Source organism: Astatotilapia calliptera, chromosome 5 (assembly GCF_964374335.1).
Source record: "Astatotilapia calliptera chromosome 5, fAstCal68.1, whole genome shotgun sequence".
NCBI classification, from domain to species: Eukaryota; Metazoa; Chordata; class Actinopteri; order Cichliformes; family Cichlidae; genus Astatotilapia; species Astatotilapia calliptera.
In genome coordinates this window covers 6594017-6617743 of record NC_137426.1, presented here as the reverse complement: position 1 = coordinate 6617743, position 23727 = coordinate 6594017, and the positions used below count along the sequence as shown (strand labels likewise).

At 37.1% G+C, this 23727-nt stretch overlaps 2 protein-coding genes across 4 annotated transcripts; both read right to left on the bottom strand.

The window, feature by feature from the left end:
- Window positions 1-3324: 3324 nt before the first annotated feature.
- gls2b (glutaminase 2b (liver, mitochondrial)) lies at window positions 3325-14987 on the bottom strand. Of its 2 annotated transcripts, XM_080301623.1 has the most exons (18): window positions 14681-14987; window positions 14233-14332; window positions 13992-14113; window positions 11222-11351; window positions 10918-10997; window positions 10223-10386; window positions 9037-9095; window positions 8514-8546; window positions 8342-8400; window positions 7817-7883; window positions 7135-7185; window positions 6868-7044; window positions 6621-6752; window positions 6042-6134; window positions 5892-5953; window positions 5432-5508; window positions 4470-4533; window positions 3325-4262 (listed from the first exon to the last, which is right to left on the bottom strand). In XM_080301623.1, exons 1-18 carry the CDS (start codon window positions 14851-14853, stop codon window positions 4106-4108), a joined length of 1800 nt encoding a protein of 599 aa, XP_080157749.1. In that variant the 5' UTR covers window positions 14854-14987; the 3' UTR covers window positions 3325-4105. The 2 variants fall into 2 exon arrangements, with proteins under 2 accessions (XP_080157749.1, XP_080157751.1); XM_080301625.1 differs by lacking the exon at window positions 4470-4533.
- A 2615-nt stretch (window positions 14988-17602) lies between these two features.
- Window positions 17603-21804, bottom strand: rdh5 (retinol dehydrogenase 5 (11-cis/9-cis)). Of its 2 annotated transcripts, none has more exons than XM_026166343.2 (6): window positions 21666-21804; window positions 20370-20452; window positions 19912-20234; window positions 19529-19787; window positions 18537-18700; window positions 17603-18164 (listed from the first exon to the last, which is right to left on the bottom strand). In XM_026166343.2, exons 2-6 carry the CDS (start codon window positions 20399-20401, stop codon window positions 17944-17946), a joined length of 999 nt encoding a protein of 332 aa, XP_026022128.1. In that variant the 5' UTR covers window positions 20402-20452; window positions 21666-21804; the 3' UTR covers window positions 17603-17943. The 2 variants fall into 2 exon arrangements, with proteins under 2 accessions (XP_026022128.1, XP_026022127.1); XM_026166342.2 differs by having other exon boundaries at window positions 20370-20455; window positions 21666-21802.
- Window positions 21805-23727: the final 1923 nt, after the last annotated feature.

Here is a 23727-nt window from a genome sequence, read left to right as displayed (position 1 = left end):
GACACATGGATGATTTTAATGTGCTGCCTGTGTGATGTGGTTGAAAACTTCAGAAGACCAGAACAAGACTGTCTGTTTCTGTTGTTACAAGCTCAAAAGGTTATCCTGTGGTTTTTGTATGGGTTTCTTTCTATAATTGCATTATATTATATATAATACTAAAGGTAAATTGGTGATTAAGTTTTAGCTTAATGCACTTTTTAAAGTCTATTTAGATTTGTGTTGTCTAATGTTTCATAAATCCCCAATTCTTTAACAGAAATGCTTTCATGCCTCTGTGAATATTTAAAAATCTGTGCACATCTCTTTGTGATATGTGGACAAGATTAGCAAACATATTAGAAATTAATACACAAGTTAATCAACACAGAATTAATGCATAACATTTTTTAACCATTTTCTCAGTTGGTGGAACTAATTCCAAAGGTCAGCGTATCTGTAATATCTCTGCAAGAGGGTTACGTTCCTCATGTTAATGAAAAACAGTTCGCTAATTACACATATTCATCATTTTTTGCGCTTGATTAATCACATTCTTGTGATGAAGAATGTTCACCTCTCAATTTAACACACTGTCAGGGGTAAGCTACTGTGAATACAAACTTTGTGTTATGTTCTCATGAGTCATCTCACTGACTGTTGCTACATGTCACTGTTACTGAAGCAGGGCTCAATGGCAGGACTCTGAACTGTGCAGTCAAAAGGGGATTTATATACAACACCAGTGAAATATTTACATATACAGAGCGACAGTGTTCCGGGGATTCCAAGAGAGGGTCAGGGAAACACACGTCAAGCACCTCTTCGTAGAGTCCAGAACATGATACACACACCGTCCAATCCAACACCGTGACCCACTCTCATTCTGGTCAGGTCCAGGGCAATCTATACAGGTAGATGGACACAGAGGTCAGAAGAAGCACCAGGGACCACAGGGAAGTACAAACGCGAGCCAGGCTACACTAACAGAAGTAAGTACAACAATCCAGTGAGGAACACTACTCCAACACGGCCTTAAATACTGTCAGGATCCATCAGCAATGATGAGCCGCAGGTGTGTGTGCGCAGGTGTGAGAATCAGAAGAACACAGAAGAACAGACGCCTCCCTGGTGAACATAGTAAGAACAGCATGCCAGGGCAGCCACTGATGAACCATGACAGTACAAACACAGTTGTTGGTAAAGTCTGTTTGACCCACATGTGTGACCCACTCATATGCTACAGAAACTTATATATATATTTATATATATGCTACTGATGCTGAAATATTGATAGATTCACTATGATTTTATTAGAAACCAAAAAGGGAATGTAAATTACAACTTGAAGTTACAATAGAAGAAAATTAAGTCAAACACGAATGCTAGTAGGAATCATTCTACTGGAACTATAAGTATTAAAATTAAATGTAATAGCAACTGATCTGATTCAGGTATTTTGCTATTACCACCTTTAATCTCACTGCTGCAAATGCATTCTCTGAAACCTAATCTCCAGAAGGCAATGGCTGAATGGCAGAACAACCTTGTCAACTTGAGAAAATCCTAACATCCTTGTGGGATTCACACACATCCCTGTGCCAACTCATTAAAGTCAGCTTTTATATTTCTGGCTTCATTAAACCTCCTTCATGCCAAAAAGTTCAAATCATTAAAAAAATGAACACTTGTCTACGACATTAATAAGCAGGTCCAATTTATCTGAGTCACGAACTGTCCAGAGTCCAAAATTTTAATCATTGTGGAAAGCAATACAAATGTGTTTGTCTTTTCAGAAGACACACATTGATACCTCACCAGTTGTCTTCTTAAGGTAGAAAAAACCACAGGCTTCGACAAGGTAGCAATTGCCAACAATCGATTTTATTGAATGCTTTTGAGAAAATGAAGAGCACCAGTCTACACACAGTAAAGCGTTCAAATCAAGAGCTGCACCTAATCGACTGGGTGGTGTAGATTTTCTTTGTAAATCATTCAAAGTGCTGGATACAGTTGTGACATATTTGCTCACTTTCCAAAATAAAAAAGAGAAATATTGGTCTAAGAGACTAAAATAAATCCATTTAAAGAGCAAGTAAAATGTGTAGAAAATATTGCACTGCATATTTGTTGTCTAAATGTCTGTTTCTGTTTATTTCTTTAGTGGAATGGGTTCAAGATCCTGTCAGGACCACCATAGTCTCTTCAGGCGGCACTAGTCTCTCTGAACGTCAGCTTAATCTTATATAAGCTCTTTATTGCTCAGCAGTGCTCGTTCTCTCCACAAATCTAAGGCACACTGTTCCACCTGATAACAACTGATACTGTAGGTTGACCAGTTTGCAGACAACACGGACACATGTTGGACAGGCACATAGTGCCATCTGATGGATTAAAGAAAAAATGAAGCATTTGTGCTCTGTGGCTACAGTCTATTATATCATATGCATGAAATTAAAGGTACAATCTGTCAAAAATTATTAACTCTACATTTATAAATAAAGCATTGGTAAGGAGAGGGAAGTCAACCCTGTAATGTCAAGGGTATCATATTTGTTATGAGTTTTTGTGAGTCTTAAAGACTCTTAAAGACTTAAAAGTGTGACTTCTAAGCAAGAAATTGCACAAAAATACTGGATTTAACAAAAATAGTGTAAATTAAAGCTCATATATGCAATATAAGCTCATATATGCACATTTGTATTTATTTATTTATTACATTTTTCAGAAGGTTAAATACACAATCCTGTTTCAGAAAATGTGATTTTTTTGGCAATTATTTCATGGTACAGTCTTTATATGGTTAAAATAATGTGGTGCACATTTGTTATATCTCGCTAAATAGTTCTTATTACATTACTTGTTCCATTTGTTTTCATTGAAATATCTTGATTATGCAAAACACACACTCCTGCTGCTTTTTCATCATGTATTCAGTTGATTTACTCGGTGCTGCAAAATATTTAATATCAAATTTGTCACACTATGAAGCACTGACTAGCTTAATAAAATCAAAATAAAATCAAGCTATGGGTGGCATACATGGCTTTAATGCCAAACCTTTCACATCATTTAGTTTTTGGAACCTAATTTATTATGAGGCTGGAGATCATAAAGTACCACACTGAGACACTCATTGTCTCTTTTTTTTACAGTAAAAAACATGCAGTTTTCCCAAGTCAAGGTATAAACATATACATAATAAATTAACATTAAGTTGGCCACTATGTGTTATAACTGTGATATTATGTCATTGTGTTTATGGTATGGATTTCAAATAATTTAAATACGCTGAGTTTGATAGTTGGTTTGACTGGGAGTAAAAAAGACGAGTGTCACACAACATTCAGACAAGGCAAAGGAGGGAAAATCCTTTATAGAACAAAAACAACAAGCACCTTCCTGTCATCAAAAATCGTTTACACCCTGTCACCTGCTGCTGAAATCCATGTAACTTTGAGTCAGGTGGCATCAATTTCCCTTTGTGTGGCACTACATTGTACTCGGTTGCACTTTGACAGAGATATCAATCAAGTGAACCTCACACATATATACATTATAGAATAGAAATGCTATACGGACTGTAGTGTTCTAAAAATGCAATTGTTGCGTCTCCTCGAGGGCAGGAGGGGATAACACAACAACTCCGGAAACTCGGTACAGGTGTTATGAAAAAGGTTTAATGGCAGCGCTCTCACAAAATAAATAACCCAGACTCAAACAACAAATGTGGGGGAGAAAGGGACAATTAGGTTGTGCCAAAAAAAACCCACCAAAAAGACAAAACCAAAACTTAGCTGAGCTATTATCCTAGAAAAGCAAAAACAAGAGGGAAAGACCCTAAACCTCAACTCAAAACAAACTCAAAATTACATGGGTGGCACCAACCTACTTGCCTAGTGTTTCTAACAAAAAGACTCAAAATCACAAAAAGGAAATGCTAAACAATAAAATTTTCACCTGACTCGAATTTGAAGAAAATCTTTCATAAAGCTCCATGACAGTTATATTCTGTTGTTTGTGCGTCACTCATGTTTCGTGCTACAAATGGACACCCATATTTCTAAACTTGGAAAATTGCACAAATGCCCTGATGTATTACAATTTCAGAACTTCATTTTAGCTATCACACCATGCCGTCAATGGTGTCAAGCTTCTGGGGATGCACAGCTTCACTCTGCTTCTTTTCCTGCTGCTTGCACTCTTGCTGGTAATCTTTGAGCACCGTCACTAGCTCGTCATGCCCAAATTGCATGGCATCATCGACCGGTAGATTCCCCCACCTGCAAGTGATGGAGAGGCAATTCATAAAACTATGGATGACAAAATCCAAGAGTATACAAACTGTGGTATTAACATCGTGTGCTGATAAATAATTGGAAAAGTTTAGTTGATGGAAAAAGGCTCTTTACAATGAAGTAGTATGACAGTACAGGGTTAATGTAATCAATTGATTATAATTAGAATTATATACAAGGTATTTATCTCACCTGTCTTCTACAAATGGATCAACTTTGCAGGTTTCAGTGAGGAATTTTACTACATCCATGTGACCTAAGAATATAATTTTTAAAAAGCAAAAAAACCAAATTGTCACCATTGACAAATTAATCTAGTAGCACCACAGAATTAGAAATGGAGAAGAAAATCTGCTAAAGTAAAAACAAAAAACAATAAATATGTAATTACTAATTCCTTCTATTGGAATCCAGCTCAGAATGGCATTTAGGAATCTTTGCCTTTTCCCTTTTGGAAGAAAACTGCTGTTACTTCCATGTTAATCCTCGAAACAAATAGTTTGCTTACGAGGCTCTTTTCAAGAAAAACGTTACTGCTGTAGTCGTGGCAGCGGAGTATTAAATCTGTGCTGTGAATAAACTAACATTGCAACAGAAGACAAATAATCTACCATATGGTGCTCTGTAAGGGTTTATGAGCTGGTTCATTAGTGGCTTATATAATGTGAGCCAGAGGTACTGAACCTCTACTGTTAATCATGAGAATAAACAAAGTGAAAACTTTGCGCTAATTACTGCTGTGAGCATCAAAACAAACGATTTAACAAGTTTAAGTATTTTTGTATCAGTCAGCAATGAAAAGAAATGACAGAGTGAACAGACACCATTCTTTTAACTGAGAGAAGACAGTGGATAGGTAATAAAGGTTGTTTTTATCTGCTATACCAACCAATCATCATTAAAACTGAAATCTGCAACTTTCTGCATCTGTTATCTTACAATTACACCAAGTTTTCTTAAACATCTATGACAAACTTTTGTGTTGTAGCAAAACTTTAAATGTATGTTGTTTGGATCAAAGTCATGATTAGTTTGATCTCAGATGATGACTTAAGCTAACTGCACTTGTTTTGAAGTCATTAATTTAAAAATAAATAAGTAAATAAAAAAATGACCGAATAAGTGTAAAATTAGCCTGAACTTATGACGCTTACCCTCAGCTGCAGCAACATGAAGCGCTGTTCGAAAATCATAGTCTTTGAGGTCCATGTCCATGGAAGAAAGTGCAAATCTGCAAAACAAATCAGTCAGCTACTTTCAAGTGCTCCATTATTCACAAAGGGTCGCCGCAGCGGGTAGCCCTGCATGTTTGATTTGGCAGATTTTTTCACTAGCTGCCTTTACTGATGCAACCCCAAAGAGATTTGTATCTCCTCCCTGAAACAAATTGTGGATTCCACACTTGTCTTATTAAAAAAGAAAAAGAAAAAGAGAACTCTTATTGGTCTTATACTCTATGCTCTGATTCTGTACTAGGTATAAAAGGTCATTTTGTTCACTACACCTTACTAGTAATAAACATTGTTGAGGTAATTTGATCCAGGGCCTGTTTTAGACATTGTGAGGGAAATGTTTTATAGAGGACAGACAAAATCAGGAGTCTCGATTATCTACCTTCTCAGTGCCGATACATCTCCACTGTAGGCAGCAAACAACAAGTTGAAAACAGACTTGTTCTGCAAAAACACCACAGAGCCATAAACATGGAGGCTTAGAGCACAGCGCATATTACATACAGTACCAAACAAAATACGAGCAACTCACCCTGTCATCTCCATCCTGTCTGCGAGGGTCCTGTTTCTTTACAAAGTGCCTCAAGTTGTCGTAATTGTGAAAATTGAACACTGACACAAGTTCCTAAGAAAACAAAAACAGTATGATTTAATCTTTAGGGGGGGAACAAAAAAATTATTTATTCTGTTTTGTTCTGTCAAAAAAAAATAATTAAATATTAAAAAAACAGAATATAACAGCCACAGAATAAGTCAGGTTTATTAGACATTTTGCACTCTGTAAAGCAACTACAGACACATTCTGGGGGAATATTTATGGTATTAGTCGAAGCCAGGCTTCTGGCTTTAAGACGATGTCGATAGTGTAATGACTGCAAATTATTTATCAAACTAAACTGGTTATTACTGTAATCATCATCATCTTTTAAAAAATTAAAGCTTCTACCGTAAGGCCTGAAGTATTGACAACTTCAGAGCCAATTTAAACACGAGAAAAATATTAGAAAGGCCAGGATGTTCTACTTGCATTAAAAATTCAAATTAAAACATTAACGTGAAAAAACAAAACATAAGTGGTCTAAATATAATAAAACAGAAACTATTTTCTTGCCTGACAGAAGTGTATTCCTCGGACACTGTTTCCAACCCTGTCCAGTGGAGGAGACCAGCACATCACTCCCATCACATTGGGGATCACCAACAGAATTGCACCGGATACTCCTGATTTTGCAGGCAAGCCCACCTGTGAGATGAGAACGAGAGGCTGAATGTGCCATTTGTTCTAGGTAATGAGATTATTCCTATTTTTGTTGTGACACAGTGAAGTGCTTTTTCCATCACATCCTGCTGTTACTCACATGAAAAGCCATCTGGCCGGAGAAGTCATACATGCCACAGGAGTGCATGAGGCTCAGGGTGTTTCGCACAGCCTCAGTACTCAGGACACGCTCGCCTGTAATTGGGCAAATTCCCCCATTGGCCAGAGTGGCAGCCATGATGCTTCCTGACTCACAGGTTACCTCAATGGAGCAAAGCTGAGAGGAATAGTCAGTTTATTATTGAAACTACTGAATCATTTTTCATAAATAAAAGGCTGCAAAAGACTCTTTTTATTGACATTTTACCTGGAAGTAGAAGTCAAGGGCATCGATCATATCTGCTCCCAGAGGAAAACACTGGTGAGTGAAATATTATCATCATGAGTATCTGATTGACCAAAGTAAGCAGAATATTTATCTGAAACTTGGCAATTTGGTTTCATGAAAATTAAATAATATAAAAACCTTATTATAAATGTGGAATATGACTGCTGAGTACCTAATCAAAATATACATTTTATAATAGGTTAAAATGGATAAAAATACAGTATTTAGGTTTTAAATGTTAGCTTTTCCTTGTCATGTGTGTCATCTATTGAGTTTCTAACATGACCTCATGCGGACATTGCTTGAGTTGTCCAACATATTAAAAGTAATACGACCATTGCTAAGGAAAAATCAGTAGTTCTTGGAGGTTTCTGGCTGGCTTCTGATTTGTGTCCTACAGGCCTTATTCATTTGATCCTTCATTGTCACCATGATTGTCACACATCATAAAATGGCAAACAAGTTAATGTCATTTGGTTAGTGCTAACTTGTCTGCAAACCTCAATGAGACACTCAGTTGATCAATTAGTCATTACTTTCATAATTAAATCATGGATGATTAATTTTGATTGTTTTTAATTACTAAAAGATAAGTACTATCAAGTTGAAACTTTTAAATTCATATATGTGAGCTTTAGGAAATGTTTTTTCTGAAACTGACCTTCTTCTCTTTCATGTAGTATCCAATGGCAAAATTCCTGTCACCTGTTTCTTTTTCTGACTGGAACCTGAGACAAAGAAAGAGCAGAAATCAATATAAAAAAAACATCAATAATGCAATAGGTAGTGGACTAAACCCAAAACACAGTAAGTCTTTCCATATGGAAAAGAAATAGTAAAAACATATATGATTTACTCATGAAAGTGGCCACTTTCATGAGTAAATCATATATAAATCATATAAGGCTTACATGATTTACTCATGAAAGTGGCCACTTTCTCATTACTTTCATATATTTTTTTAGTAAGTATACAAAACATACAAGTTTCATTATATAATTTTCCAAGGGATCTTATATGTGTTTTCACTCTTGTATGCTTTTCATACAAGTTTCACACAAGACAGATACAAACTTTATAAGATTTATATATATATATCTTTTCCATATGGGTTTTCACTCATGCTTGTGCTAAATGGAGGCAAATAAATACAAAATACTCCAACTCTATTTTGAAATGCACTCACGTGGCATTGCTGAATCCTACATATTCTTGGCCAGCCATCTTTTTCACAAACTCCATAACCTGGAAAAAAACATCTGTGCTTTTTCAGCATACCTCTGAGCACCAAAATAATAAGCCTACATTTTTATATTCATGGTCTAAACAGAGTAGAAAACTGGAGGTACATTACTTACATAGTCAAACTTTTCTGCCTTATTTGAGTGAGGCTGAAAACAAGGAGAGTCGCTTGCTTGTGTAAAAACAAACAGTACTGAGTATAATTGCCACATTCACTCAGCTCCTGCATTCAGAAGCTGGTACCAATTGCACAGTATAAAAACACGAATGTGTTACTGATTGCATGATTTAGTATCCTATTATCAGCAGTAAGAGAAGAGCAGGTAATGATCATAAACCAAGTGGTCCAACTTTAAGGCAAACATTAAATATGCTATAGAACATCACAAATTTTCATGCAGTAAAACATCTGATGCATTAAGTTGTTTTTAAATTGAGTGCATAACTTTCTACTGCAAAGTACCATTGCTGCAAGAGTCTTACTCAACAGCAGGGTAAACACAGTTAGTTAGTGCATATTTTAATATTAATTTCTTTATTTAAGAGATTTGAGCTTCAAAAATATATAAAATCTGCAACTAACCTTTTGCTGCCACAGTCTTTCACTAAAAAGAGAGTGATAAGTGTTTATCTGTCTACCTTGATAAGAGAGCTGATCAAAATGGCTCCAGCATTCACCATGGGATTATGGGGCTTATCTATGAGACGGGACAGTAAGATAAGACACAGGGTTGAAGACAAATTCTTTATGAAATAATGATTTTGTTCAATGCTAATGTTCAACCCAATGAGTGTCAAACAAATTCTTTTTATGCTGGCAAAAAGAGACTACAATACCACTTGTAGCTTACTAACAAAGCTAATAGGGCTTGGCGTTGTCAGGTTAAAAGGCACTGTAGAAGCTTCAACAACAGTTATTTAAAAAATTTAATTTGGGCCTGTATGTATACTTTTTAACCTTTTTAGATTAGAGAAATTACAAAGTATATTCAAATTTGTGCACCGAATTCTTTTTTTAATAAAATATTTTCATATTTTCCAAAATAAAGCTGTACAATCATTCCACCTCTTCCAAAAGAAGAGGTCAAAGAAATCATTAAAATTCCTGAAATTACCACCAAACATACATGCTCATGATGGGTATATGTAAATTTCTGACCACGAGTGCATATTTTAAAAAAAGGGTCCTGACAAAATTCCTAATGTGCATGAAATATAATCTGAATAACAGAATAATATTTGTACCAAAAAAGTACTGCAAAAACAAATTTACAAAATGTCTTTAAATGTATATTGTGTTACCAATTTTTTTTTTTTGAAAAGGGCAACCAATAAATATTTGTTCTTTTTTTTTAACTGAAAAACAATTACAAACACTACCTTGTTACCAAAATAGCAACTAATCAGTTTATTACATTTCATTAATTATTACTGGTGTAAAATTTGACTCGGTGGAACGGAAATGGCCTGAATTTCACAGTATTTCTCAGAGAAGGAAACCAGTGTCAGGGACAGTTGTGAAGGACCTAAATTCTGTGTCAGAGTAACACAGCTAGATTTCTTCCTTGATATTAAGCAGAAGAATAAAGAAACATTATGATAAAATTATTATGAGAATATAAATTCGGGTTTCATCTGGACGAAGACATTGTTCATCCAGTCAGTTTAGCACTTATGCAGGAGTAAAAGGAAACTAAGATACATGTTATGTGCTGTGCTAGATGCCTCATAACTAGATTTCTTTGAACTTCAGGTGTCATTTCCGCGCACTGATTGCATTGATAGATTTTTATAATCCAATAGGAGGTAATGAGGCTTTACATACCTTCATCATCAAGTGAAAGCACATTGAACTTGAGTCCACTGGGCTCCATGCCAACATAGCGGTGAACCTTCTCAGTTTCTGACTCATGTACGGCAATGGCATACTGCAGGGGCTTCACGCAGGACTGCAGGCAAAACGGCTGTTTGGTGTGGCCTACTGAGTGCCTGCAAAAAGAAAACAGAATAGACCTTTAGAGCCTACACAATCTTGAAAATAAAGTGACAGTCATACTGAATGTGCAGTATCACTTTAAAAAAAAGTATGAACTATGTTTAAGTAGAGACTGAGAGAACGCTCATTTATATTTGATTCACCTTCTGAAATCTGTAGCAAATGCACTGTGTATGAAGATTATAAGACTGGAACTAAAAATTATATTTTGATTACAGAAATGTGTATCAGTAAGTCTGTGACTCAAAATTGGACAAAAATAAAACAAAGGTACAGCAAAACATTAGGCTGATGTTCTGCAAAATTTTTTCACATGAAATTGTCTTACAAAGAATATGTCAAATCAAATAAATCTAGTTACACACTAGACAAGAAGAATCTTTGTTTCCAGCTGTCATTCAGTGATAGCTGGGAAATCACAATCTAATGAGGAATCTCATAATATATGAATAAAATAGCTCTATAAATCTCTACAAATCTCATAAAAGACTCTCATTTCATTTATTCAAATGTTTAGTTCCTACCTCTGTCCGTCAACTGTACACAAAGACACACCCCATAGCTCTGGGCTGAATTTAGCCAGTTGGGGAATGTAGTCTGCAACCTGCAGTCACAATGAGAAACACAGTTAAAGTTAAGACAGAAGTAATGCTCATTCAGAAGTAATTGTTAGAACTAATGTTAATGTAGTAGAAGAGATTCCTTATTTACTCATCAAGTATTATGTTTAATGTGTGCAGATATTGGGGCAGCAGGATGAATTAGGAGAAAGCTTTACGCAGCAAATAAACCATCATAGCATGGAAAACTAAATTAGGAAAAGTTTACCTTCCCATCACTTTGCTTCTGCACTTTTTCGTAGATTTCATTTATTTTCTGTACAAACAGGTCAAACTCAGGGATGATAAACTTCTTCCTGAAGGCCTGGATTAGCAGAACAATGTTTCCTCCTACACATCTAAGACAAAAACAGCATAATGCAGAATTACTCAAGAGCACTAAATAAAAAGAAAATACTTTCATTGCGTGTGTGTGTTGTTTGTGTACCTGTTTAGACATCTTTGTGGGGACCAAAGAATAGAAGTTTACTATACTTGTGGGGACCAATAGCCCGGTCCCCACAAGTCTGAAGGCATTTCAGATTCAAAATGCGGTTTTAGTTAAAGAGATACAATTGGGTTATGGTTAGGTATTAAGAGAGTTTTGTTTAGTTTTCTTTTCATAAAGCTCTGGTGCACGGTCCGGTTAAGGGTTAGGGTTAGGCATTTATTTTTGATGGCTAGTGTTAGGGTACGGGGCTAGGGAAAGAAAAGCATTATGTCAAGTAGATGTCCCCACAAGGATAGGAGTACACACACGAGTGTGTGTGTGTGTGTAGCCTCTAGAGTAAGTGGAAGCCAGCAGCTGTCAGTTTTCATTAAGTGTGAGAAGCTGTTCCTTTGATCAAAACGACAGTAAATAAAACTGACATGTCCTGACACCGACTTTCACACATCCATGTTTGGGATGGATCTTGATGAAATGCATGTATTTAATTATGACATTACAATGTGTGTGAATTTATTACTGTATGATAAATCTAACATTCTTAAGCTATACCTGTACGTATTTGCATTACATTATACAGTGTATCAGTTTTTCAATTTATTATTTATAAAGAAAAAATCTGTATGCGCACAATTTGTGACACCAGAAGCCTTAAAAATTGCATAAAATGTTGTCCATTTAGTTCCGACTTCTTCTACATTCTATAGTTCCACCTTATCATTCTTAAACCTGTCTGAATGACTGAACATAAAGTACGTGGAAGACAAAAGAAGAGAGAAACAATTACGCATAACATCACATACAACAAATCCTGTACTAAAATGGATTGTTAGTGGAAGGTCAGGCTAAAAATAATTTGGTCTCATGCCTGCACCTGCTTCCTCATGCATGGAAAACAAAACACCATGGACTGTCACAGCTAAGATAGCCCTCTCTGAGGGATAGTGTAACGAAGATTAAGTCCCACAAAAAAACAACAATAATTGTGGGAGAAATGTAAAGTTAAATTTCCTGTCAACTGCCGCATTAGATCCATTTTTCTTGGCCACTGTTGCCCTTTAGAGTTTGCTAAAAGTTATTCTGTGTGCCATTTTCTTAACTTGATTTCTGACTTGCTAAACTGACACACAAATGACAAATCATGGGCTTATCCACAGACTGCATTGGTTTCACAGAGTGGCATAAGAAATAATACTAATAATAAAAAACAAAACACAATGAAATAACCAAAACAACAAAAAAAACTAAAAAAAGGGAGCAAAACTATATCTCCAGCAGCCGCAGGACTAACAGTTAAATGTCAGCACTTACAGGCAGTTCACCGCGAGGGTCGACGTACTGAGTGTAAATAACCCTAATGCAATGAAACTTAGCCTCATTTGATTTGTAGTGATCAAAGACATAAAGCGTTTACCAGCAATGTAAACCATTTTTCCAAATTGAATCACACTCTGTAGACAGAGGCAGCTGTGGCTCAGGCTCTCTGTCCAATAACCACAGGGTTACTGATCTGATCTCTGTGTCCTAATTGTAAAATGCTTTGTTTATTAAGTTAAAAAGTGCACACATTTCCAGCTAGACCATGTGTATAAAACTTAAGGCCCAGGGGCCAGAATCGGCATAATGGACAGCTTTGGAAAACGTGAAGGGGTTATAAATGTTTGTATTTTTAACTGTATTTTAATAGGTTTTGCAGCATTTTATGCTTTTAAAGACCTCCCCCGTCACAATTTATATTACACCACAGTAATTAAAAAATATATGAATATTTAAATAAGAGAAAAGTTCCTGTTTTTTAATACTGTCTTTACATTGAATCCACAAGAAAAGAGCATTCTCTGTGAATTAAGAGAAACTTTCTGTTTTGTTATTGCAGGACAGTCTGAGCAATTAGCTACCAGAAATTCTTGTTTCCTGTCTTGTGAAAGATTTCTTTCAATTATTTCATCTACTACACCACCATTACTATGTCATGTGGAAAATCTAGGACTTACTGTGTAATTCCACTTTTTTCTGACATTATTCTCAGAGATTAAATGTGTAGTTAAACTTTTTTTTTACATTGTTAGAAAAGAGAATTTCAATGGTTAGGCCTACTTAAAATCAAAGTGATATAAAATAATTATCCAGACTTTCCTCTATCTTCTACTGGTTGGACTTCAGTAGAAGATAGAGGTTGTCTTTTAAACAGTTTGCATTTGTAAAATTTACAAGATATGGGGGTTATCATGGTCTACTACAGTGGAGTTGACTGTTCTCTTGTCAGTGGGAAAGGCACAGGCTTTCTAATCACAGTATATAGTTATATTCATAACGCCCTGGCAGTAAACCTGTATATACAAGACCATGGCCCCCAAATTGCTCCAGAACCAAATTGCAGGAAAATACAAAAGAAATTCTTTAATTAAATTAAGTTTTGGTCAGACTGGATTCTTTTTAGTTTAATTAAAGAATGATTAACTGACTCATTTCCCAATCATTTTGAACTGCCTGTGTGCTTTAGAGGTGCTATTGACATAAATTTTCTTAGCCTTGAGAAACCGCTTGTCACCTGTGGAAAAGGTCTTTGTCCATCATCACCTCGCCAACAGATTCCTTCACGGCCTCTCGGAGCTTCTCCATGCAGTCTTTAAGGCGAGGATCGGATGGGTGAAGGCCATTTTTTTTCAGTGCCTGCGAATAAGAAGTTGTCAGCATTAATGTCATTGCACACAGTATGTACAATTAATAGGATAGTATATATTCAGTAGCAACAGTGCATATAAAGTAATGTACAGATGATGTCTGCTTACTGCTGTAAAGTATGAGATGGGCACTTGCTCTTTTCCCTCTGTGATGGTGTAGAAAAGCATGTTTTCCACTCCGGAACCAGATGGCTTTGAATGCATATTCCTGGTGAAGTGAAGAGCACACTCTTGAAAAGAGGAAAACAATCAAAAGAAGTGTTGGATTCCCTTAAAAAAAACACAACAACAACAACAAATAAAAGACAAGATTGCTTTTATAGCCTACACATGCTGCACACACAGACATAACCACCTATATGGAGGTCCATATGGTGACTGTTCTCTTCCTCCTATAGTTTCTCTGTGCCCATAACACAGAAAACAACTGCTTATGCACAAATAATTATATACCAGCATATGGCAGATAATAGTTAGTGTAGAGGCGTTCTGTTTAAACGAATTCACACCAGTAAGAAGGTGCTGATTCTCACCAGTTTAGCACACACATACTTACATTTTCAGATGCAAACGATCTCGTAGTGCAGGGGATCGTCTCTGAAACTGAGTTATTGATTTCGTGCCCAAACAGCATGCTGGTTGCACGATGAAAACCTTCTTCGCCACATCTGTACTTTTGACCACCAGTTGAGCAGAGTTTGACAGGCGCAGCGCGTTCAGGAAATGCATGGCTGCGACAAACGGCACAAATAAAGCCTTCGCGATAGTTCGTTCAGGATGAAATCAACACAGATAACCTTGCTGTTATTTTCTGAGCTGGACGCCAGCTGATCGTGCGAGGTCGTTGACGCACCAGCTTTAGGCTGAAGTTGAAGTTTTGTTACCTTCATGTGTCATCGGAAAGGTGGGACTGTTTTTTTACAAGCCCTTTACAAGTACAGTTCATTTACTTGGAAAAAAACATTTAACTTAAAATATATAGAGGTCTCGACTACTTAAACAGCACAACAAGAAACAGGTTTATATTATTAAAACAGCCTAGAATGTGTCACAACCCACAACTCCACAAATACTCGTTTGAAGCGTGGTTAAAGTTTTACAAGGAGCATTTGAAAGCAGCAGAGTCTGCACAGGAGCCGGTCAGAAGCTAGAAATAAATTTCCCAATCTGAAACTCCAAAGCTGTTGGAGTATTAAAACGCGCATAAGAAAGAAATATTAATATTTTACGCATTACTTAACTGCTTTTGCAACATTATGGGGAAAAAAATCTAATCTTTATAGTACGGCAATTTTAAGCACTTTAGTTCTGAAACTTTCATGCGATGTTTTAGCACCACCTGGTGGATTTTCCAGTCAGTAGGTTTGAATGTAATGTGGTGTACATTTATAGTTGGCTAGCAATGTGCCAGAATACTGAACCCAGTTCTGACGAAACATTTTTTTTTCTTGTTTCTTCTAGTGGTTCAGATGACTCACTCTATCTGCTTCTTTGCATTAAAAAACATAAAACAGTAATAATGTCCCTCCATCATGGTAATTAATTCCATCTCTGTCAGTTGAAAATGTCCCGGAGCTACTGAACTGCATTTAGAAAGTATACAAAATAATATAAAATAATGTTTAAAGAGCCAACAATAATACAGTCATACACAACTTAAAAACACGACAATCACACACATACAGTGGGGCAAAAAAGTATTTAGTCAGCCACCGATTGTGCAAGTTCCCCCACCTAAAATGATGACAGAGGTCAGTAATTTGCACCAGAGGTACACTTCAACTGTGAGAGACAGAATGTGAAAAAAAAAAAATCCATGAATCCACATGGTAGGATTTGTAAAGAATTTATTGGTAAATCAGGGTGGAAAATAAGTATTTGGTCAATAACAAAAATACAACTCAATACTTTGTAACATAACCTTTGTTGGCAATAACAGAGGTCAAACGTTTACTATAGGTCTTTACCAGGTTTGCACACACAGTAGCTGGTATTTTGGCCCATTCCTCCATGCAGATCTTCTCGAGAGCAGTGATGTTTTGGGGCTGTCGCCGAGCAACACGGACTTTCAACTCCCGCCACAGATTTTCTATGGGGTTGAGGTCTGGAGACTGGCTAGGCCACTCCAGGACTTTCAAATGCTTCTTACGGAGCCACTCCTTTGTTGCCCGGGCGGTGTGTTTTGGATCATTGTCATGTTGGAAGACCCAGCCTCGTTTCATCTTCAAAGTTCTCACTGATGGAAGGAGGTTTTGGCTCAAAATCTCACGATACATGGCCCCATTCATTCTGTCCTTAACACGGATCAGTCGTCCTGTCCCCTTGGCAGAAAAACAGCCCCATAGCATGATGTTTCCACCCCCATGCTTCACAGTAGGTATGGTGTTCTTGGGATGCAACTCAGTATTCTTCTTCCTCCAAACACGACGAGTTGAGTTTATACCAAAAAGTTCTACTTTGGTTTCATCTGACCACATGACATTCTCCCAATCCTCTGCTGTATCATCCATGTGCTCTCTGGCAAACTTCAGACGGGCCTGGACATGCACTGGCTTCAGCAGCGGAACACGTCTGGCACTGCGGGATTTGATTCCCTGCCGTTGTAGTGTGTTACTGATGGTGACCTTTGTTACTTTGGTCCCAGCTCTCTGCAGGTCATTCACCAGGTCCCCCCGTGTGGTTCTGGGATCTTTGCTCACCGTTCTCATGATCATTTTGACCCCACGGGATGAGATCTTGCGTGGAGCCCCAGATCGAGGGAGATTATCAGTGGTCTTGTATGTCTTCCATTTTCTAATGATTGCTCCCACAGTTGGTTTTTCACACCAAGCTGCTTGCCTATTGTAGATTCACTCTTCCCAGTCTGGTGCAGGTCTACAATACTTTTCCTGGTGTCCTTCGAAAGCTCTTTGGTCTTGGCCATGGCGGAGTTTGGAGTCTGACTGTTTGAGGCTGTGGACAGGTGTCTTTTATACAGATGATGAGTTCAAACAGGTGCCATTCATACAGGTAACGAGTGGGGGACAGAAAAGCTTCTTACAGAAGACGTTACAGGTCTGTGAGAGCCAGAGATTTTCCTTGTTTGAGGTGACCAAATACTTATTTTCCACCCTAATTTATGAATAAATTTTTTACAAATCCTACCATGTGAATTCATGGATTTTTTTTTTTCACAATCTGTCTCTCACAGTTGAAGTGTACCTCTGGTGCAAATTACTGACCTCTGTCATCATTTTAGGTGGGGGAACTTGCACAATCGGTGGCTGACTAAATACTTTTTTGCCCCACTGTACAGTGCATGAGTCTTCATATATGCATATTTCTTCTCATTTAACTGCCGTGTTCATGTTGCCCATAACTGTAGCTCAGCCTGTAGACATTGTTTCAGAGCAAAGCTTTATTTATTTTCTTTCTGTATGCAGCCCGTTCTCACTCCCGTTTCAGCAGCATGCCCATCCTTGCATTCTGACAAACACAGTTTCTTAATATTAAAATGTTCTTTATTTAGGCTTCCATGGTGAACAACATCCATAACAAGCACATTAAATAATAGCGTTAAAACACCCAACAAACAGAATAATATGCATACGGTAAACTGTATGAGTATTTTTGTGTTGTCTAGAAGTGTCAAAGAGACATTACAGAGGAAAAAGACTTTTCTATGGTATACACTTATAAATATAATAACAGTAATTTCTAAAGTTGTCGTATTATCATCGCATGGCCAACTCTGATAAGGAAAATAGATCAAGAAAAAAAAACTTTTTTAATGTCAGCCTCCTTATTGCGTCAAAATGACATAAAGTAGGTCATCCCAAATCAGACGCTCTTTGAAGGACGTGGAAGCACGAGCTTCAGTGCAATATCAACTACAAAGGAAGGCATGTAAGAGAGGGGGATCCAGACAAGCTTGGCATCCCAGCCAGCACTGTATCTGGTGCGAGGGTAGGCAGCAGAGAGAGCGTGCTCCATGCAGTTGGTCACTTTAGTGAGGTCAGAGTCGCAGACGGCATTCATGATCAAACGCTGTATATTGACATCTTAAAAAGAGAATTATGTATCGTGACCAGAGAGTAATTTGTGATTTTTTTAAGCCACAGTAAACTTGCAATTTCCAAGAATCCTTCATTCTTATCTGATGTTCAATGATTTATTTTTATACTTCATTTTTTTTAAAAGCACGCAAAGATATTTTTGGATTAACATGTTATGTATGAATCTTAGAAGTCACTTCTCAATAGGTGACTTTTTATATCTAAAATTAACAGTTACATTTCATTCCTAGTGTATCAAAGCAAAAAACAAACAAACAAACAAAAACGAGTAAAAAAAAAATCAGTAAGAATGTGACACAATTGATCTATTCTGCATCAATAAAATGCTTCAGATGGTCCACGGCCCATTGTACTTACATTTATCAAGGTATTTGTCTCCATAGCTGGCCTTTACTTCAGGGCTGAGTTGGTTCCACAGGCGATGGAGCTCCCTCTCAATGGGTTCGAGGCTCGTTACTGCAGTCTTGAAAAACCCAGGCTCAACGATACATACCTTAATTCCAAAGTAGTGGATGTCTCTCCTGGAAACACAGATATGCTCTGTGTGTTGCTTTTTCATAGCAATAACAAAACCTCATCTAATTTTGAGCACCACTTTCTAACAGGTCACCATTCACACATGTCCTGCTTTATATCTGCTTTACAATTTATTTGTGAGATATTAATAAAAATATTTGGATTGGTAGAAAGGCCAATCAAATGGCCAAATGGATTGGCCATCTGCATTTAAGCCAAAAAATGAGTCTAAAAATCTCTACTTGTCATTAGTATTCCCTTACAGTGCGGGCTTTCTTGATTTTCTGAGAGTGCAAATGAGTTCTTATCAATTGTTTATAACTGATACATTGTATTCTATTACTATCAAATACTGTTGAATGACCTACTGAACATTAGTAAAGTCTTGAGTTTCCACTTACCAACTAATATTCAGGTTTATAGATTTAGATGGTTTCAGTGCTAGCTCTATAACACAGGCTGCAAGCTTTTCATTGTCATTAATGAAAACATAATCAACTACCTGGCAGAAAAAGAGAGTTAATGTAGCTATGTGAGTCAGTGAGGGCAACAAACATTTCCCCCCGTTTGGCCTCAGAACCAAAAATCCTTCTCTGAGGCACGCTGTGGCCAAATTAGGTCTATTTGTACAATTGGTTAGATGGTGTGCATTTTTAGTGCACTCTGTAATTTACTGATGGTCTTTTTTATCACTGAAAATGTAATAAAACTGTATCACCCATGCTAACTTTCTAATTATGATACACTGTCTGTCTTTCTAAATAAGAAACGAGTACCAACTGGGTCCTTAAGCTAATATATATGGTTGCAGCAGCCCTTTAAATGAGTCTTACCTGAGGCAGTCAGAGAAAGATTCTACTGCAAACTTGGAAATGCAGTATCCACCACCATTTGCTGCCACTCTACCAAGCACTGATGCTACATTTACAATACGACCACGAGCCTGTTTGATGAGGGGCAGGAAGGTCATTGTCATGGCAATCACTCCATTCATGTTTACTTTCAGTGTGCTGTGGAAATCCTCCACTTTCATCCACTCGGATGGACCCATGGGTAATGAACGTCCAGCATTGTTCACAAGACCCCAAAGTCCTACAAAGCAAATAAAAAGACAAAACAAGGAAAACATGATGCTGTGTTTTGTTTACAGGCTTGCCTTGTGTGATCTAATAATGTCCTACAATCGTATATGTAACTGTAGGAAATCATCTCTCACCCTTATCGCCAACCTCTTGCTTGGTCCACTCCATTGCTTTTTCAATGCTATCCTGACTGGTCACATCCAGCAGGACAGTCTTCAGATAAGGCCCTGCCACTCTTTTCAGATCATCAGCTCCCTTTTCTGTGAGACAGCCAGCTAGTACACGGAAACCTTTACGATCCAGTTTCTTACACAGCAGGTTTCCAAACCCCGTGTCACAGCCAGTAACAAAGACATACTTATTTTTGAAATCCTCAATCTCCAAGCTGTCTCTGTAGAGCCACCCGACAATCCACAACACAATGAAGGTAGCAGAAATGTATAACCAAGCATTTTCCCTAAAAGAGATCAAATAATATGTAATAAGAATGTTAAGTATTTGACTGTCACATCTGCATCCGTGAGTATGGTAAGGTATGACTACAGGTAGCAAAGAAATCAAGAAGTCAAAGTTTAGTTTTGGTATTTCTTACCCTAAAAGGTCATACACAAACTGTGTATCCATGATGTCTTCAGGACTAGAAGTAGTTTTTCAGTCACTGTGAGAACTTGATGCCTGCTGAAATAACATGTTAGTATGTACTGACATGGGAAGCTCTCAAATACAGTTTTCAGAGAAGAGAATGTAAATCAGAAATACATTGATACATTTCAGGAATGTTGCAAAACCGATTTTGTCTCAATTCCACAATAATTAGGTTTTTATTGAAGCTTTATATTGTTTTATTTCATCTTTTTGACAGCTATTTGACACAATGAATTTGTTCAGTGAGAGCCATAATTGAAGGGTGCCCCTAATGCAAAACTGCTTTGGCTGCTCTGGGCATGTGATAAATCTTTGGATAATACTCTTAAGGAAGAAAGAAAAGGCATTTGTGATGGAGTAAAACCCAGTGAGTGGGGGGGACGAAGACATGTTTTTGAAGCATAATTTTAATACCCGTAACGGATCTGCTTGGGATTGCTGAAAACTAATTAGTCTGCAGGCTTATTATTGTAACAAAAAAACTTCTGTGGCTTAAGGTATCCAAAATATTTATTGTGTGGAAAAACTAATACTTGTTAAAATCTTGTTACATTTGGGATAAATTAAGTTAGCAAGTAGAGTTATAATTACATTTTCTGAACCAGAACACTCTCAGAAAGAGAGAGATGTCAGTGCAAGGTTTATGCTACAGCTGCCCTAAATTAACAATATTGGTAATTACCAAATTGATTTCTTATGTTTCTGTAATCGTTATTCCACCAGTGTGTACAAGCTCTTTCACCGTAATGATATTTTTAATGCTAGAATATAATTATTTTGGTTAACCACAAATGTTCAAATTTGCTGTTTTACAAAAAAAGCAGAAAAAAAAAATAAACCACATTATTATTTTTGATGCCAAATTACAGTAATTTTCCAACTGAATGCTAAATGCTTGATTAATTTTGTGACTTCTCAGGGACTTCTCTAGTGTTCCATTTCAAATTTGGGTACAAAACCATGAAATCAGTTTGCTATTAGCCTAATAGCAAATGACAACATATCTTTTTTGTTTTTAACTGGTTTTTGACAGATTTCTAAAATGTTTTCTTGTTTTTTATGACATGTGGTTTACTAAATTTGCTAATAACTGTTTAAATCTCAATCAGTGTAAATTTATAATCAGATAAAACTCAAAAGTCCATTTCTGCATATCTTGAGTTTTTAATATTCACATTTAAACTAATTACTTTCTTTGATTAAACTGAAGTGGTGAGTAAAACACAAAACTGTGTTGTCCTACCTTTTTATCTTTTGGGAAGTGATGGCGCTCCACACGTTGTCGCTCCTCTTCCCGTTCCCTTTCTGGTTATTCTCCTGTCTTAGTTCAGCTGGTTGGACAGAAGCTTTATCCCTGTTGTTTATCCCTTTAGACTAGCCCGCTACTGGTAATCCAGCAACGCGTAACCATTTGGTTGGTGTGTTTAAAAAAAAGGTGGTGGGAACGAAACAAACAAAAACCCTTTTCTGTGACGTGCACTTGGATTTCAAGATCTTCTTAAAGACATTTTAACATGTTACGTCAGGTCCTTTCAAATGGTGCACCACAAAGTGTATACAGTATATATTTTCAAAGCCTGAAGGTTCCTAGTTTATAGCGGCATGAATACTTTGTGTTTTAAGAGTATTTATACAAATTGTGATAATCCTGTAGGACCAAGCATGAGTACAATCTGTGACTGCCTCAGTTCACCTGACAGTTATATCAGTAATAAAGCTCATACAGTACTCTTTTAACAGTCTCTATGACCTGCGTAATTTTTGGGCCGGTGGAAAAAGAACAAATACATCCAACCTTTTTTTTTTTTACATTAAAATTAGATTAAGAGCAGTCTCGTGTGGTAAATTTCTTGCCTGTAATACGATTAGTGAACTCACAAGCCACACTCACTGACACGTCACACATTCCACAAACTGTCCAAGCACCTTAGCCAGGCAGGTATTTATCCACTTACTATATTTATATCAAAACTTGTTGCAATAGTTGCAAGTCCATAAATGCTAAGGTCTCTTTGGGAAGCCAAAAAAACAAAAAAAGAAACAATTCTTGATCCTGAAGTAATTTTGAAGGAAACTGCCCACTTGCAACCCTCACAGCCTTTAACTCTCACTTGTTCTCCTGTTGTAAAGATTTAATCTGTGCTTACCCAACACTGACATCTGCTGTGCATATGAACCTCCTGACAACGTATCTCCTTAAAAAGCAGCCTACAGGCTTTTCTTTCTTAAATGAGGTACTTTATACAAATATTCACATTTCCTTGTTCCCAATTTCTTTATATGTAACAACTGTTCAATTAACACATTTTTTATAAGAAGAAAACACAAGTGAAGATTTTTAAACTTTATTAAAATATTTTTCCATCATTAACAACATCTGAAATCCATCCATCGTTCAGGTATCAGCCACAGAAAAGAAAGCCATAAAACAAAATGCTTTTTTTGGATATACTAAATAAAGGTAACCGGTGTTTATTATGTCTGTGGCTTCTTTAACCTATTGCAAAGGGGTAAACTAAATCTTTACAACAATGTTACTTTTTCCTCTTTTATTCAACAAATCAGGCAATGTAGTGAACCAATTTGTCTGACTCGGCCCCCACCTCTATCGCCTACTGTCACTCACCACATGGAGTGACAGGATCCCTGCAGGGCTGTGTTCTTAGCCCCCTACTGTATGTATGGCGTGTGCACACGACTATGTCCTGAGGAAGAATAACCAGGACCGGGAGCTGCTGCTGGCCTTCTACCACTCATCAGGTACGCAAGGACCACAACTGAGAATAGGAAGGCTATGCAAAGGGTAATTAACACTGCCCCAAAAATGATTCCTCTTCCACCCCTGGAGGCCATCGCCAGATTCTCCTGTTTCAGAAAAAGTAGGGCCACAGGTGACTCTTTGCACCCCCCCCTCCCCCTCCCCATTTGTACATGAACTATTCTATTCTAAATATTTATCTACTGTTATTTAGGTTGTTGCAACCTTGATCTGTAAGCACCTCCAACACTGCTGCTAACACAACAACATAACAATTTCTGCACATGTGCATTTAATTGTTAAAGCAGCAGAATTCTGATGTTCATCTGAGCTGCCCTGGCAAACTTAGAGGGGAGTGCAGACAAGCAAATAAACTGCTGACAAAGGCAAAACACATATTCGCTGATAGGGGTCAACTCAAGTAGATTTAAATGTTATTCCAGTGTATTCAGTTTCACTTGCAAATGTCCAGCACGTACATGTTCATGGTTTATGAGCAAGCAGACTGAAGCTGACCCTTGTGTACATACTCCAGCGCTGTTGCTAT